This window comes from Heterocephalus glaber, unplaced genomic scaffold, assembly GCF_053883595.1.
Source record: "Heterocephalus glaber isolate CG9 unplaced genomic scaffold, H.glaber_assembly_v1.0 deba00001538, whole genome shotgun sequence".
NCBI classification, from domain to species: domain Eukaryota; kingdom Metazoa; phylum Chordata; class Mammalia; order Rodentia; family Bathyergidae; genus Heterocephalus; species Heterocephalus glaber.
In genome coordinates, this window is record NW_028258333.1 from 35,685,140 (window position 1) to 35,704,590 (window position 19,451).

At 37.7% G+C, this 19,451-nt stretch overlaps 1 protein-coding gene across 2 annotated transcripts in view; it reads right to left on the minus strand.

The window, feature by feature from the left end:
- Positions 1–19,451, minus strand: part of Arl15 (ARF like GTPase 15) — a 401,961-nt gene that overhangs the window by 265,372 nt on the left and 117,138 nt on the right. For both annotated transcript variants that reach the window (XM_021261425.2, XM_004848527.3), the window contains one exon: positions 10,111–10,255. In XM_021261425.2, coding sequence (XP_021117084.2) covers positions 10,111–10,255 — 145 coding nt within the window. The remainder of the gene's footprint in view (positions 1–10,110; positions 10,256–19,451) is intronic.

Below are 19,451 nucleotides of genomic sequence, written 5' to 3' on the forward strand. Positions count from 1 at the left end.
CTAAGTCTGAGTATTCTAGTAACTTTTGATCTACATGAATAATTGCTTTCCCAAAAAAGGGACACTAACAATCACAATGTCGCTAGAAATCTATATGTATACCGATGCCACTACAATCTCATCAACATTGGATCTTATCATAAAGAAATGAATTTTGCTAAATTTAAAGATAATGTTAATTTCTTGTTTATTCTCTAGTCAAGACAAATTTCTGGTAAAGCTGAATCTTTTCTGTTTATTTCTTTGTCATTCATTCTTTTCGCGAATTCTCTCTCGGCACTTTACACAATTTATATTAGACTCTAGGGCCGGGGATTTAGCTCAGTAGTTCCAGCGCCTGCCTCACAAGCACAAGGTCCCAAGTTCAATCCCTGGTACCAAAAACAAACAAACAAACAAAATAAACAATTTATATTAGACTCTCAATGGTATATATAGATATGAATTTTCTAAATAAGACAACCATAAATGATTATCTGTAATAAGTGATGTCCAAACAGCATTTCTTTCTTTTTTGTACCAGGCATCAAACTCAGGACCTTGCGCTTGCGAGGCAGGCACTGCACCACTGAGCTAAATCCCCAGCCTAATGACTATAAATTTTTATTTGTTGAAATTCCTAATCCTTTCTGTAAAGTATTCACTTAGGGCTTCCTCCAGCTGAGTTCCACACTGCATATTCACAAGCTTTCAGATTTCACATATCTTTTCCTACTCCTTTTCTTACTACTGGGCTCTTTTGTTTATTTTAGTATCTTCCTTCCACCTCCTTTCTTCTTCAATTACACACAAACACACACACACACACACACACACACACACACACACCCTGCAATTCACAACAGAAAGAACCCTGAGATTGGAAGTTTGAGGATCCTAACAATGCCCATCTTGTACTCTAAAACTCTGATGGGCTTTCAGGGTCCAATGATAACTAAAATCAGCGTGTGTGGCTCTCTGCCACCTACACTTCACACCTGCTTTGCCATCAATAATTTGCTTCTCCATCATCTTGCTTGCCTTCTTTCACTGCAATGAATACTAAGACCAAACTAACAAATATCTACTCCTTCTCTCCTACATGTTTATTTCATGCCTCTAATGCAACTCAGTCTAGCCTTTATCATTATAGAGCCTTTTCAGTGAATCACATGGAACTTCCTCTGTTAAGTCTTCTTTATGCTTCAATATTTTCTTGCACATATTTTTTACTCTTCTTACACTCCAAATAGAACCTGAGTTCTATTTCCTTCTCTTCTCAGTGTCTCCCAACATGAGCTATGCTTCCTTCTAATACTTTTAGATCACTTCACCACAGCCGCTTCTTAATAACTTGCCAAGGGCCAGGGATTTAGCTCAGTGGTTCCACCACCTGCCTTGCAAGTGCAAGGTCCCGAGTTCAATGCCCAGTACCAAAAAAATAAATAAATAACTTGCCAAATGAAATATAACATATGCTTATACCTGAGTGTCCACATTTCAATCTTCTAATCTGGGGAGAAAGTTGTTCATACTTTATATCTGAGTTAATTCAGTAGTTGCCTAACATTTGTGAACCATACCCTACCATCTTCTATTATTAAGGACATCATTTTCCAAATTAATGGTCAAAGTTATTCTTTAAGTCTTTTACTTTTCAGAATCTCTAATTCACATCAACCATCTCCAATTTATTGACATAAAGTTGTAGATTCCATTAAGTTTTCCATATTGATGATCATTTCTTCAGCAAATAAAGACAGTGTATCTTATTCTATTCCAAACTTGAAGGCACTTATTCCTTTATCTTGCATGATACACTGGCTAGAATCTTTACTATAACATTAAATATAAATGGTGAGAATCAACATACATGTTTTCTTCCTGATCCAAGCAAGAAAAATTCATCTTTCATCATCAAGTAGGACCATAGCTGTGGGGTTCTCACAGTATTACTGTAACAACTGGGGGAATTCCTTTCTATTTTGACTATGCTGGAAATGTTTATCAGAAATTGATGTTATATTTCTTGGGTTATCTCTTGAGATGATTATTAGGTTTCTTTTTTAGTTTATTGATATTATAGATTAAATTAATTTTAGAGGGACCAGGTCAGGTGAGAACTAGGGATTGAACCCAGGACCTTGTGCATGTTAGGCAACCATTCGGCCATGGAGCTACATCTCCATCCTGAAACTGATTTTTTAATGTGAAGCCAACTCAGCATTCCTATGATAGATGACAGTTGGTTATGACATATCATCTGACTAATATGTTACTCTTTGATTTGCTAGATTTTTATTTGTATTTTTTACATTTTGTTCACGAGGGATACTGGTTTACAGTATTCTTATAATGTCAGTGTCTTTAGTTTTGGTATCAGGTTAATGCTGGTCTTACACTGGAGTTGAGAAATTTTCCCTCCACTTCCATTTTCTGAAAGTTATTATGGAAAATTGGCATTGTTTTCCCCTTAAGATACTTGGAAAGATTCACCAGTGAAGCTAACCGAACTTCAAGTTCTCTTTCCTTAACTATAACTTCAATTTCTTATTTACTTACATATTTATTTATTTTTAATTTTTGTGACACTGAAGATGGAGCCTAGGGCCTTCACACTGAGCAACATCCCAGCCCTTTTCATTTTTAGGCAGGGTAGCTCAGGCTGAGCTCAAACTTGCTATCCTCTTGCCTCTGTGTCCCAGGAAGCTGGGATTACAGACATGTGCACCACACTTGGCTTTAACTTCGTTAAGAGACCAATGTAAGTCTGTCAGAATTTTCCATTTCTTCTTGAGTGATACTGGAAGGTTTTTCTTTCAAAGATATTGTCCATTTTATCTAAGCTGTCAAATTTATTTGCATAAAAGTGGCCACAGTATTCTCTATCATCCTCTTAATATTTATAAAATCTGTACTGGTATCATCTCTTATTCTTCATATTATCCATCCTCACAAAAGAGGACTTCTGGGACTGCTTCAGAAAGTGGCAAGAATGATGGGATAAGTGTGCTTGAAGTGAAGGGGAGTATTCTGACAGAAATTAATGGCAAGTGTCTTTTACTATTTTTTTTTAAAGTTAAGCAAGCATTCACTGTATTTTTTGGTCAGACCTCATATATTTAAAATCTGTTTTCTAAAAGTCAGCATTTAGTAGAATCTTGCTTTCTAATCTAATGGTAACAATGTGTTTCTTCACTGTGGGATGTAAACCATTTACATTTACTTTGATTGTTAATGGTTAGGCTTGAGCGTATCATGTTAGTTATTTCCTATTTGTCCCACCTATTATTGTCCCCTTTTTTCACCATTTTCTGCCTTCCTTGGATTGAACGTTTTTGATAATTTCATATTACGTCAGATACCATTTTTGTTAGTGGCTACTTTAGAGTTTATAGTACATCTTTAATCAATCTACTTTAAAGAGTTACATCACTTCACATAGAGTATAAGAATCTTATGGCTGGGCAGGTCCACATGCTTATAAACTCAATACTCTAGGAGGCTGAGGCAGAAGGATTACAAGTTTGAGCCCAGCCTAAGCAATTCAGTGAAGTCTTGTCTCCAAAAAAAAAAGTGAATAAATAAATAAAATAAAAAGGGGCTGTGGATATAGCTCAGTGCAAAGATTTTGGGTTCACTCCCCAGTACACACACCCCTAAATCTTGTAATAGAGTGCTTCCCTTTGTCCTCTATGAGATTTATATTTTTTTTCTTGTGCATTTTACTTTTACATGTGTTTAAAAACCCATAATACACATTTTTTTGTTTAAACAGTTATCTTTTAAGAATTTTTTAAATAATAGAAACTAAATCTTACACAATTACCCACGTACTTTCCATTCCTGGTATTCTTCACTTTATAGAGATCTGGATTTACATCTGGTACAATTTTTCTTCTGGCTACAGGACTTCCTTTACCATTTCTTATACTTCTTATACCATTTCTTATATTTCTTCCTTTACCTTTTCTGATCTGCTAGCAATAAATTTTTTCAGCTTTTGTATTTCTGGAAAAATGTCTGCCTTTTTCCATTTTTTAAATTCCCTCTCTATACAGTTTTTTTTCCCTTAAATTCTTTTATTGGTACATTTTAGGAATACAAAACATTTAAATTTCTCATTGGGTACTTGTACCTGTACATGATGTATCTTGGTTCTCATTTTTTCCCCATTCCCTGTCGTCCCTTCACCTCCTCCACTCTTCCCTATTTTAGTTCTTAACTTTTAGTAAATATGCTGCTTTACTGTCTTCTCACACTGTTTTTAGTTTTTACTTTCCAATGTAACATCTTTTATTTGCTTTTAAAGATTTTCTCTTTGTATTAGGATTCCCAAAAGAAACAAAACAAAAAGGATATATCTATTTGTAAATGTACATAAAAATACACACACACACACACACACACACACACACACAGAGAGAGAAACAGACAGACAGACAGACAGACTTAAAGAATTTGGCTCATGTAATTATAGAGGCTGGCAACTCTAAAATCTGCAAAAACCAACTGGCAGGCTGGAGACCTACAAAGAGTCCGTGGAAAATTCAAGTCCAAAGACCATCTGCTATAGAATTACCTCTTATTCAAGGAAGGTCAGTGATTTGTTTTGTTCAGGTCTTCAACTATCTAGATAAGGTCAAGCCACACTATAGAGAGCAATCTGCTTTACTCAAAGTCTAGGGAATTAACTATTAATATAATCTAAAACACCCTCATAGAAACATTTAGAATAATGTTTCACCATAAGTCTGAGCACCAGGACCCAGCCAAGTTATACATAAAATTAACCATATTTTTCTATTACATGCTTGGAACAATTATGACATGCTTTGGTATATTCACATCTCTTAAATTTGGAGGACAGTGAGTTTCTTGGATTTGTAAGCATATAATTTTCATGAAGTCTGACAGTGTTTCAGGAATTATTTCTTCACAGACTCAAGTTACCCTAGATTAACTTAAAAATTGTTCCATAGCTCCCTGAGGCTGTTTGCATTCTCTTCCTTGCTCTCTCTTCTATAGTCTAATGCTATGTCTTTAAATTTATTAAATCTTTTCTTCTGTGATGTCTAATGTGCCATTAAACCTGTTTCATATTGTACCTCAGATATTTATTCACCAGTAGAAGTTTTATATGGGTCTTTAAAAAATATATATTCCATATCTCATCTTTATAAGTAGATGAAATAGCCATTATTATAGTTTTAACGTCCTTCTTTGTTAACTGTAATGTATGTGCCAGATTTGGGTCATTTTCAAATGAATGATTATGTTTTATAAATTGTTTTTTCCTCATTATGACTTACGTTTTTCTGCTTCTTCCTATGCCCAACAATCTTGGATTGAATGTCAATCATTATGAATTTTACCTTGTTGAGTGTTAGGTATTTTTTTTTTCTGTAAATCTTATACAGCTCTGGTACATTAACTACCAAGAAACCAGCTTAGCCTAAACAACTTGCTAAAGTGACACACCTTACATGAGTCCAGAGCAGTACTCAGCTCTGGGCAGATTCCTTAGCTAACACCTTGGTTAACTACTATGATTCCTCGCGGATTATGATTTTTTTTCCCATTCCATTTGGTGGGTCCAGGCATAATTCTTAGGCCTGTGTAAGACCAGGCACTGTCTCCCCAGTCCTTTCAGATGTTTTCTTCCCTGGTTCTGGGTAGTTTCCTCATGTGCATGTACTATCCACACTGCAGAACATTCAAGGGAAATGTTCTGAAGATCTCCGTTTTTCTCTCTGTGCAGCAATTTTCTCTTGTGGTCTGTCCTGTAAACTCTAGCTGCTTTGGTATCCTTGATTCTAAGCTCCATCTCCCAGTGCAGGAGCTCCCTGACCTCCACCTCAGAGCATTCTAGAACTGTGTCATGGCCTGGAAACTAAAGGCAGTAAGCTACAGCTACTGTAGGGCTCCTTTCATTTGTTTCTCATTTCTCATGAATGACTGCCTTTGATGCTTGACATTCACTTTTTGAAAACTACTGTTTTACACATTTCATGTTTTTTAAAACTTATTTTGTTTCTTTCAAGTGGGAGACCAAACCAGTTCCAGTTAGAATCAGAAGTCCTGACTCATTCTTGCATTCACTGTCCTCTTGGGCATCCTGTCTTTCCTTCTCCCCACACAATCACCTTCACACCTCCGTCTGCAAAGATGCTCACATGAGACTTTTCCTTATAAGAACAAATTCCCTACACACACACACGCACACACACACACACACACCTCTAGCATTCTCTCTTTCTTGCTCTCACCCTTCCTGCTCCCCCTTCCCTCCTTTTCTCCTCCTCCCTCCCTCCTGCCTTCCCTCTCTGTCTTTGGTCTAGCTTCTAGAAAGAACAGTCTATATGCAATCTTAGTCAAATAGCCAAGTAGTAAAAAGGACAGGTCTACAGTTCAATCTCTTTTTCTTTATCATTATTCCCTCATTTCTGAGATTGGCTTTACCCCAATAATCTACTGAAACTGTTCTACCCTTGGTCATTAATGACCATATTGTTACCACATCCATTGGTCATTTCTCAGACTTCAGACTTATATTTATATTATTTGGCTCTGGTTCTTTCTTTTTTTTCTTGCCCATAATTGATTTATATTATATATAGAACTGCCTGGATTAGATTCCTTATCAAAAGCAGATTCTGAAATATAAACTCCAAAGGGCAAAAATATTTGTTTTTCTGATTTCTGTTTTGTTGTTAACTGATGCATTATCAGTGCCAAAATCAGTGGCAGTCACATAGTGGGCATTCAGTAAATATGAAAATGATGATTGAAATATAGTTGGTATTTAGAATCCTCTTCCCTCTCTCTAAGCATTATATCTGAATAATCTCATCCAAATCAACAAGTGATTGTCTCAAATCTCTATCTGTAGCTCCAAAATCTCTAATCTGCTTCTTTTCTGTGTATTTGGATCACTCTTGGATGTCTAAGAACATCTCTAAATTAGCATGGTCCAAAACTGGACTCATTTTTTTTACCTTATAAATGCCTGTCATGTTTTCCCTACTGCTTTTTATAACTGCCCCAAACACTAAGCTAGAAATTTCAGTCATAACTGATTCTTTTCCTTTCTTCTTCATCACCTAATATGACTGTCACTTTTACAATATCAATTTAAGTACCTCTTAACTCTACATGCCCACAATTACTGCCCCTAATGGATCACCTCTCCATATTACAGGTCTCTCTCAATAGGTTCTCTATTCTCTAGCCTTTCTACACTGCAACAGTTTCTACATCTCTGCATCCTGTACCTTGACTACCAACTTTTCCCTAAAATACCTACGCTTTTTTTTTTGGTACTGGGGACTGAACTCGGGTCCTTGTGCTTGCAAGGCAGGCAGCAGAACCACTGAGCTAAATCCCTGGCCCTACCTATGCTTTTTGATCCTACTCTCCTCACGTCATTATTCACTGCTGAGGCCCTTTTAAAAGGTAATGTTCACTAAAAAGCCTTCTTTAATACCCAAGTTAGAAGTAATCATTTTCTAACTTTCATATTTATTCTATCGAGAATAGCACTTATCATATACTAGCATAGCACAGGGCCTCACATAAACAGTCAATAAATGTGAACTGTCTTATCATTTGAAAACATATCTTCTGAACACAGTATAAACCTCATTATAGCAAGGAGGTTTCCAAAGAGACCTCCAAAAAGACTCTTATACATATATTGGAAGTTACTTTGCCTGACAAGAATTATTAAGTTAAGCTAATAAAATTTTTATAGCTTTGTAGCACATCACTCAAAAGCTATCCACAATTTTGCAAACAACCAATAAGTATGTACAACATTCTGTACATCAGAAATGCTAAGCCTTAGTTAACACTCAACTTCATTTCAAGACTTGACCTGGCATCCTACTTTTGTCATACCTGCATAACAATGGGCATGTCACTATATCTTTGATCCTCAGATGACTTAAAAACAAAATATAAAAAAAGATTTTTATTCTTAAGGCTTTTTGTGGCTTACAGGGAATGTTTTATGTAAAAAGACTATGTAGATTCGATGTACTCATTTCCTTATTCATTTAACACACACCTATATCTAAGCATGTCCAAATTTTGTGTCAGGCTCTGTGTATGCAATGCCAAGTAAGATGCTCTACCTGCCCTTAAGAGCTTACAAATTAGGAATGGGAGCTAGATATGTGTTAAAAACAAAGAAGTGTGACACAAACTAAATGGTAGAAATATGAACCAAGTCCAGTGAGGAAAAACAATGAGATTCAGTTCTGTCTCAGGAAAAAGGCAGATAATCAGGGCTGACTTTATGCAAACAGGCTTTACTTGGGCTGTCTGCTCATCCTCAGAAAAGTTCTCAGATCTTACACTTTTTCTAACTTAGTTGGGGGCAAAACCTTACCCGAACTGATATAAGGCTCTTGATCATCAATATTTTTCCTATTTGTTATCAAATCCTGGTGAATCATTTCATTACACACCCATCACCTAAATCAGGAGTTGATTCATCCTTGACTTCTTTCTCTTTTGTCCTCCCAACCCAAGTAGTCACCAAGTCCTGTCAATTCTAGCCCTCACATAATGAATCCTATCTATTTCCTCCTCTCCATTCTATTACTGCCTTCACTAAGGCCTTCATCAACTGGGCTGGACCACTATATTCATCCTCTGACTCTGCCTCCAACAGTGCGCCCCATAATTCAGCTTCCAGGTCATGGCCTGCTTGACCCTTCTCAAAGGAACATCTAAGCATGCTTTTTCTGCTTAAAATACCTTTATATCTCTCCATTATCTGCAAGGAAAGCTCACATTTTTGAAAACAATATAAAGACTTTGCCAAGATGCAGCCATCATCCCTCTCTTACAACCTGACTCCTGGTACTCTACTGAACATACATTGCAGTCATGCAGAAATGTGGTTCCCAAGAGGCCTCACTCTCTTTCACACCTCTCCACCTCATCCAAGCTTTCCTGAAATCCTTTCTTCTCCTACTCAAGTCTTTTGTCCCTCTCTATTTGCCTGTCTAATGAATAAACTTCAGATACAATGCAGAAAACTTCATAATGCATCCTGCCCTTGCCCCATGCTCTTGCTTTTGTATATTTCTAGACATGAACTGAATGTCTACATGTCCAGGAGATTGTGTTCCCTGGAATACTGGGATCAGTGCTTATCCCCAGTGTCTAAGATTGGACCTAGCACACAGTAGGTGCTCAAAAATCTGGCTAAAGACACAATCTTTTCAACTTTCCCACAAAATGTCTTGCCCTACTTCTCATCAGGTCTCCTCCCATGGCAACTGTGTTCCTCATCTAAAACTATTTTTCCATTATTGTCTAATGTATACTCTTCTTTCTTATATCACTGCCAGAAGAGAAAAAGGAAGCATTTGAGGAGTGTCAAAAAATCTAGGACAGGCTTTGACAACTTTGGTATTGATAACAGGCCTGGTACTGGGCTTCGTTCTTTGTTGTGGAGGTTGATCTGTGCATTGTAGGGTGTTTAGAACTATTATTGGCCCCTACCCACTAGAAGCCATTATCACCTTTTCTCAGTTGTGACAGCCAAAATGTCTCCACATATTACCAAATGGCCTCTGGCAGGTAGAGGGACAAAATCTCCTAATTGAAAACTATTATCCCAGATTGAGTTTTCTTTAAAAGACAAAAAACAACATGCTAAAACAGATCAATGTTTTCTTGCAGTGACTACTGTCCAGGTGAAAAATGAGGAAAGAAAATTCAGACTATACCAGTGATGCTGTTTAGGGAACATGTGAAAAACAAAAGCAGCCTAGAGTGACACTTCAAGGGAGGAAAGCATTCAGTGGGTCTGACATGAATGCATTTTGCCAGAGAAACAGGGTTCCAGACTTCAGGATTAGTCCAAATTAATATTTTCTTGACTTATTCTGTGCCAATGAAATGATCAACAAGAGGGATATGGGATATAGCAATTTAATGCTTTTAAGCCCTTCTCAAATCTTTTTTGAAAAAGATATAGAATATTTAAAATTAAAATTAATACACTGACTGACACTACAAATAGAAGGGAGGGGAATAGTTACATAAGAAGCATAGGAAACAGGAAAAGCTGGGGCTGAGAAGGAGGAAGAGATAGACGGTTGGCACGGTACTCACCTGTGGTTGACCCGACATTCTCAGGGCTTTCACTGCACAGCTTTGACAGCAGACTGGTCTTGCCAGAACCTGTGAGGCCTATGCACACCAGGTCATACTCTGGTCGTGCAGGTGGTGGTCCCTTGCAGCAAAGTGCTCTAAAACACTGCCGAAAGAGAGGAAAAATGTGATTCTAAATAAGACAGTGGAGATCTACCTTAGTAACATTTGAAATGACTAAAATAAATATTGAGACAAGTAATCTATGGATTATAAGGAGGAAAATGGTAACTTTTTGAGTGAAGAAACATGGATGACACCACCTTAACCAAGTATTAAAATTACCATCTCCAGTCACAAGACATGTCTACCCCACTGCCCTTCTTCCTGCAGGGGCAGATGTAACATGCTGAATATGACAACACTAGCACCACGCAGCATTCCTACCAAAATGCATACCATGGACCTCACCATGAGGAAACCAGATAAAACCAAAGTAAAAAGAATTCTAGAAAACAACTATTTTCTATAATATCAATGTCTTAAAAGTCAAAGAAAGACTAAGAAACTACTCCAGGTTAAAGAAGATTAAGAAGATATAATACAAAATTCATTGTATCCTAGATTTGATCTTGATCAGGATGGAAAAGTGCCATCAATGACAGTATCGGGACAACAGTGAGGACTGAATATAGACTGCACATTAGATAACAGTGTTGTATAAGGTTACATTTCCTGAATTAAATAACTGTACTGTGTTATGTAAGGAAAAAAAATCACTGTTCTGAGAAAACACGCTTAAGAACTGATGAGGTAAAGGGTCTTGGTGTCTGAAATTAACTGGCTTAGCAAAATTCTAAATCTTTTATAGGAGTGTCATAAAGCAAGCATAGGAAAATGTTAACAATGGCTGGTGAACCAGAGCAAAGAATCCATATGAATATTCTTTGTTTTAGACTTACAACTCTTTGATTTCATTTTTAAAAAGTGGTGTTTTGGTTTTGATTTAGGTTTTTGGTGGCGATGGGGATCAAACCCAGGGCTTGATGCATGCTAGGTAAATGCTCTACCACTTTCAACCCCCTTATTTTATTTTATTTAGCAAGACAGGCCATCCTGGGCTTGAACTTGCAATCTCCCTGCCTCAGCCTCCTGAGTAACTGAGATTATAGGTGTACATGATCATCCATAGCCAAAAATAAAAGACTTAAAGTCATTAAATGGAGTCTATGTACTATGTACATATCACTGTCTTCTTGGGCTTTGCTAAATTCTGCTTCATGTCAATTGACCTTGGATACTGTGAACTGTAGTGTAGCTTCTTCACTGCATAAACCTGTTTGCTCTGCAAGAGTAAAGGCAAGGGAATCTGGAAGATAGGATGCCATTCAAAAAGTGATCTTTCCACTTATCCATTTAATGAGGGTCAACTACGTGCCAGCTTTGTAGAGCCTGAAATATTTGGGCCCTAAATGATTCATAGAGAAAAAAAAAAAAAAAGAGAGAGAAAGAAGAGTAAGCCAGGAAAAAAGAACACAGACCTATTCATTTCTGGGTCATCTGGAGATCATGACAGAGGAAACCTACAAAGGGCTTGTGTAGATTCTTCTCATTCAGATAAAATCTGAGTCATAACTGGGGGTCACACTTCCATAAATCAAGTCTGATTATTTCTCATATCCAATCAACTGGGCTAGTCTATACAATCTCTAAAACAGCTCTAAGAATCCACCCTGCTTCTCTGCAGCCCAGGCCATCATTACCTAGACAACATCAATGTTCTCCTACAAGTTCCTGCAAATTTACTCTTTCCCTGTCTTCCACACCATGATTTCTTACTAAGATAAAGTCTGATTTTATCTGCTTACACCACTTCAGTTACTTCTCCCTCCTCTTGGGCCCAAATCCTTGTCACAGTCTACAAGGTCCTCTAGGATCTGCTTCAGACAAACCAACAGCCTCTTGCCCTCTCTCTTCCCCAGTCATTCTGACTTTCTCTTACTTGAGGCACTTTCCCATGCTATTCCTTCTTCCTTCATCTCCTGGCTTAGCCAGTTCCTCATCAGTTTGCAAGTCTCTGCTTAACCACCCCTTCCTCAGGGGTGGTTCAGTCTGCTCTGACCTTGTCTGCTTCAGCAATTGATGTCAAGCTTGAATGACATGTAAGTTTGACCTAAGAAAATAAAATATAAAGGCTAACAGGAGGCATAATCTATGCTCTCTGGCCCCCCATGCTTCAAGAAAATAGTGTCAAAATCAGAGAAACCCTTGCCTTTTTCACTTCACTTCAATGCCAAAAGGTAGCCTAATTCTCAAGAGTGGTTTTGATATACAGGCTCTACTTTCTTGGTAAATTAGAGCTTTTCTTGGTCCTAAATTCACTTGTCCTCAGTTTCACAGAGGTTCTGCTAAATTCTGGCAAACAATTTTTTATGATCCATATTCTTCATAGATTTTTTACACTCCTATCACACTTGCTCTCAGTCTTTTCAAGCCTCAGGAGTCCTAATTATTTCAGTCTGCCTTCATATATCAATTCCTCCTACCCCTTCATATTAGTCACTTTTCATTGGCCACGATTTAGTTCCTTTGTGATTTCTCCTACATGATTAATGACCACAACTGTAAACAACCTCCTAAATGCTAATATATCACATCCTGGATTCATGTGAGGGCTAGCTGATATTGTTCAACTTTTCACAAACATTTGTTATCCATGAAAAATAAGTCTCCCAGACTCATGATAAAGAATTTTACCCAAAGACAGGTTTATGTATGTACAAATGTATCCCGTTGAAGATAGCCACTGGCTAGCAGCTCTTCACATTTAGGCGAGTTCTTCCACATTCAACCAAAACAGGCAACACACAGTTTCTCTTATTGGGTTGTTTTGGTTCTCCATATGGTAACTCTGTAAGGACCTCATTCCTACCCTGAAGACCCTCATTCTTGCTCAGCTTCTCTGCCAGAATTCCACTAGATTGTCTCCTGGAGTGAAGGGGGATTGACCGAACTACCCTGGCCCAAACTATTATAACTCCTAAGTACAAAATGAAATTATGTGACTGATTGTTTAAATTATTCATATATCAGCAATGCTCAGCATGTTTTTGCCAAAAGTTCCACAATTTCATCTTCATGCTCTAATTTAGTGTAAAAACTTTGTATCTGTTATGGCTTGTATCTAGATGTCCCCCACTAAACCTCATGTGCTCATGAGGTTTTGGAAGTGGCTGAATCATGGATATGTGATCCTGGATTAAGAGTGTGATAACTGGATTAGTTCACTGATTGGTTTAGCACAGTTCTGGGAGCAGATAATGGAAGGGCCCATCCTGGGTGTCAAAGGCACCATCCAACAGGCTTGTAGCCTGGATGGAATAAAAGAAAGCAGAAAAAAGGCTGCTCCTACCTGCTACGCCATGAAGTGTTTCTTCTCTACCATGTCCTTTCACCAAGAAGCCTTACCGTGGGACCAGCCTACGACTGAAACCTCTACAAACTGTGAATAAACCCTTCTTCTTCTTCTTCTTTTTTTGTTTTGTGGTACCGGGGATCAAACTCAGGTCCTTGCACTTGCGCAAAAGGCGGCAAAACTACTGAGCTAAATCCCCGGCCCTAAACCCTTCTTCTTTTAACTTGTGCATGTCAGGTATTTTGTCCTAGCAACAAGAAAATAACTAAGAGAGTATCTAAGCTCACTAATATCTACATCCCCTGTTAGTTTATTCCAGAGCACCTAAGACACTTCTGAAATAAGATAATTTAGCAATGATATTCTACCTTTCTTTTTATATTCTTTCCAGTGAAGTCATCTCTCCCTCATGGTTCCAATCACAGAATGTATTGATTGATTCTCACAATTGCCCTTTGCACAGCCCTACTGCTTTCCTAAAATCTATGCTCTGTAGTTACAACTGTTTTGGAAAAATCTGATGGAAATCAGAATAAAATAATAGTCTTCCCCCAAAACTCGGGCTATGGAAATAAGGGATTTTACAAACTAAATGCTAAATTGATAATTATTAGAAAGTAGAATCTTTTAAATAGATCACACAACCTGAAAATATGTATTAGAAATAAATAAATCACATGGTTAACAGAAAAAGTGTCAGCCTGTGAGCCAACAAAATAAAACTTTTAAGAGTATGCCACTTCAAATGGGGGAAAAATATTCTTTTTTTTTTTTTTAAGTCAGTTCCTAACATTTTACAAAGTTTTCACTTGTTTTTTGTTTTTAAAAACTTAATGAAGCTTTGGATCTTATAGTCAATTTACTTAAAATTACTCATTTTGGCCTCTAGACTATACTGTACTAAAGTTCATTGTGTTTGTCTCCTACAGAAGCTCTTGCATTGTGAAGAGTAAGCCCTTTTCACTGCTGTACAATGCGAAACACAATGCTGTCGGCAGTCCTGACAGCAAGCGGCAAACTCGGGCTTCATTCCCAGGCCAGACACTAAGGCATTGTGTAACTCTGCTCAAGCCCCATAAACCTATCTATGCTTCAGTTTCTCCATGATTACCCAGTAACGTTTAACACTATCTGCCACTTCCTTTTTTCAGTAGGATGTTATGAGGCATGGGCTTAATGCATTATGCTATTAAGAAAGGCGCCAGATGGGTAAATAACTGCTCATCATGGTGCTCAATTTCCTAAGGTGTCTTGGCTACTAGTTAGCCTCCTTGGGTAAGGGCCTGGCAGCCCAACATACAGCCCAGACTGGAATACTTCCCCTTCCATCAGTCCACAGAAGCAGTCTCCACATGCTCTATCCCACCCCAGTTGAACCTAGGAAAATACACACACACACACACACACACACACACACACACACACACACACACACACACCCCTCTTGGCCCTCACTTCCAGCAGAAAATAGAAAACAACACCAATATGAATTGTGATTATACTGTATGTGGGACAACTAAGATCATGGTCTCCTTTGCCTGGACTACTTCATTTCATGAGTCTTTTTCCAGGGAGTCAATTATAACTTGCTCCTCTGTGAAAGAACCTAGGGTATCTACTATATTATGTCAGGACACAGGCTGTTTTCCTTTACCATGCATGCACTACCTTCTGCCAATGTTGTGAGGAAATGGTATGTCAAGGTTCAAGAGAAAGCAGTCTAGAATCACCAGTAATAACACTATGTTGAAGACTTTGGGTGAATCATTCGATCTTTGGCTGAAATATGGAGCAGCTAAAATGCAGAAGCATAAGCATTAGGAATACTAATAATCAAATATAAAGGACAGTGGCCCTATGTACCAGAAATAAAAAAGAAGCATATAAAAGATGAATTCATCAGGGTAAAATAAGGGCTTCCATTTCAGCCTGATGACCGTGCACTAAGACAACCATATCATTTTAAAACATCTCCATTTTTGTTAGGGACAATGTCAGACATGTGGCAGGCCTGGTAGAACACTGTTCACAGTAGGTACTCAGTAAATATCAGTGCAGTAAGTCAACCCTGTGAAGTACAAATTAAGCTGTTAACTATATATCTCATTTTCCACCTTAGTGACTCTAACCACCCCCCAAGTCACTCACTAGTCCCTCAAACAATCTGAGCTCTTACTGTTCTCACCACCCTGGTCCTGGACACAAGGAATAAAAGGGCTTCCCTTCTCTCCACCACTTGGCAAACCCCTATTCAGAATTCTGCTTAAAAGCCACTTCCCTTGGGAAGTCTTCCTCAATTCCCTCAGAGAACTAACTAATCCTTTTTTCTACACCAGTCAGGTATATATGCTTAACTGGAGGTAATATATGTCACATTTACTTTTTTCTCCAATTGTCAGATTTATCAGCTGATAGAAATATGCACACAGACCCAAAGGCATATCCATCCATTCTTGATCCTATAACTGGTCCAAAAAGCTTAATTTTACAGCTTCCCAGAGTGGCCAGGCATCAAAACAGAGCAACAAAGTTGTCTTGCAACTACATTCTTCTAGATGAGAGACTTGCTCAAAAGCCTCCTGCTCCGACACCATCCTCTTCATTGCCAGTATTTCCTACTATCCTAAATTCATCACTGAACTCTCAGCTTTTTGAGACATGGCATTTGTTTCAATTGATGCTCTGTTTTTCATCATGAATACAAGATTTTATTCTGAGCATGATTTCAATTTGCTTGAAGCTGTGTGTAGTTGCCGGAAATTTTTCTTCAGTCGGCTTTAAGACTTCCCCACAGCTACACAGTCACTGCCAAAGTCCCAGTTTCCTCCTTATTTAAGTATGGGACTCCTCATCAAATACCCATAGGCTCCCATGACAAACAGAAAGGGTGGGGCCTAACAGAGCCCCAACAGAGTATCAATAAATACTTGTTAAATCAATGAAACCTTTATAAGGTGGTACTTAATACCAAGAGAAAACTCATACTTTTAGACATAGGTATATTTCTCATGCATTTTGGCTTAAAAATCAGGAAGTGTATGTATATTTTGACCCTCATCAACTTTCACAATGAAAAGGTTTTTAAAAGTCAATTTCTAGAAATGTTTACATGTCCAATGAATAAAACACAAAGTACTTAAATATCTCAAATGATCTGATTTAGAAAATGTTTTCCAACTCTAATAGTCAAACATGGATCTATCTTTTGAAAATGGAAGCCCATACAAAATATAACACAATGCCAAATGTGTTGGCAAGACTTGTCAGAGCTGCTTGAGCTCTATGGGAGCTATAACAGTGGTGGGAATCCTAATACAGTGGTGGCAAATCTAAGGCATGGGTGCTACAGCAGCTGTTTGTATCACTGAAAGCTCTAACAGATTCACCATTATTGTCCTAATAAGTGAAAAACAAAACCCAAAGAGAGTGAATACTATTCAGCTAATTTATATGTATTTATTTATTTCCTAGAACAACCCAGTAAGAAAAGTACTATGTGATTCCTATTTTAAGGCAAGGAAAGTGAGGACCAATCAAGTTGATTCACTTCCCTGAATGGAGCAGAATTCAAACTTTAGTAGGTATAGCTCCAGAGCTGTTTGTGGAGCCACTGGAATGATAAACTTCTAACATCTGAGGGTATTTCATGTAGAAGAGCCTTGCAGAGCCATTCTGTGCAGAGGGCCACACAGATAAAGGCACCAAGGAATGATTAGGTGGCAGAGTTTGGGAGAGGGGGGATGGATCAGGGTGCTGAACTCTAGAGTTATTCTGAGGAGGTAAAACAGTTCTTAAAATAAGTCTGCCTATGTAATCGAAGACAAAGATGTCTGGCAAAGGAAGTAGAAGATCCAAATCTTTGTGTTGCTTCTTTACTTGCACTGTCAGGTTTATGGCTAACAAACCTTTTATTCTGAGAAAGGGAACCTTGCAATTTTCCTCCCAAATTAGACAACTTCAGTAAGAAATAATATCCTTAAGGTTAGTGCCTGCTGAATTAGGGAGCAGAAAGTTAAAAGAGAAGACTGGAAGACAAGGAGATAGTGAAGGGCTGCTGGCTTTACTTTGTCACTGTTTGTCTTTCATTTAAGCCATTTTTTTAATCCACCAGAAAGGACAAAGCTTCTCTATTAAGACAAGCCCATGGTGGCCATAGAGATTTCTGATTCTAAGCATGGTAATAAGGAAAATAGTATCTAATAAAACAGTCTTCAAAATTTCTTTCTTAATATACGTACATATATCTTAATTCAATAAAATAAACAAATACTAAACAAAATGAAATGTGCTGGGGAAGTAAAATGCATTGAAGGGAGAGGATGGGAGCAAATGCATTAACAAATTGAATTATACAGAAATGGACATGAACGAAATGATTTGTAAGGAACACATAATTTCTTAACTAATCCTGTCTTTCTACTTGTAAGAAGAAAAAAATCAATGTCAAATATGTCCCAATGTCTTGGAATAACTAGCAATTCTTGCAAATAAGTAAAAAGAATATAAATTCAAAATGGCGACTAGAACGAAAACAAGCAAGGCGATGGCATGCTGTCACGTGCCCTTGACCACCAGACACAGACCCACGGAAGACTCTCCCCATACGCAAGAGCAATCCACTTTTTGAGGTGAAAAACCCTGTCATCCTTTAAAACTCTAGTGGGAAAAACAATAAATTGTTTTTAAAAAAGGTCAAACCTTTTGGCCATTGGGGCTGCTCTGAGCCCACAGATGAAGGCTTTGGCCCAGAACTGTCCCAGGACTGAGGTTTCTGGCCAATACATCACACTGCCTCAGGACACTAAGTCTGTCTTTGCCTTACCCTTTGTATTTCTCAATCCACATTCCTTTTTGGGGTGAAATACTCCATTATTTCTGCTTTGTTCTGGGCTGTCTCCTGTCTCTGTCCCTATTAACTCGTGGCAACAAAAGAAACAAACAGAAGCAGGGGATTTCATGCTTAGCAGCTATAGACATTGGCCTCACGGCTTTACAGAGGGGCAGACATCTGAGACTTTGAAAGGAATAGAGTGCTGCTGCTCTGAACCAGACCAGGGGCCCACGTGGCTTCCAGTCTGTGCATCAGTCATCCTTGATCAGTGGCATTCATGAGTCCTGGTAAGTGTATTTCAAGAGGAATAAAAAGTGAGGTTTTAAAAGTTAGGGAATGTATCTGATAATTAGGTTTAAAAGGATTTTTATACATATATATTCTTAGTCATCCAAAATTTGAAATCTTCTCAGAATGGAAACCAATGAAAAGAATAAGATTTTTTTTTTAAACTAAGAAATACAGAAAGGGAGCCATGCTAAGGTACACACTGGTTAATAAGTGCATTGAGTTGATTAAAATGCATGGTCAAACAAGCCTGAAATTGAGCCTTAGAGCAATCAGGATAAGCTACTTCACCAATAGCTATTATCTAATCTGGAAAATAAGAGTCATCTCTTACAATCACTGGAGTTGTATATGAGGAACTGTACACAAAATGCTCAGCTTAGTGTTCAATAATCGATAGGTATTATCATCATGATTACTATTAAGAAGATTTTCTTCACTTATCATAGTGTTTTCGTAAAGTAAATTGATTTTTGTGACCACCAATCAGGATTCTTCTCGCAATATACAATTAAAGGCAATTCAAGGCTTGGTTTATTTCACCATCCTTTTGTTCAAAGATCTGATGTGATACACAAAATCATATCAGATGTGGTGGCTAATGATATATAGGTAATCTTTTTTATCTGCTACAATAAGAATAATCAAAGTAATCATAATATGACATACAGTGAGTTTACTGTTGGATGTTTTCCCCTTCCCTAAGAAGGAAAAACTCCTAAAAAGCAACTTTTAAAACATACTGGTCAATCCTAACAGATTCACCAATTCTCTGTGAATATGAATCTCTATGCAGACCTACTAGACAAAAGCATAATGGATAGATGT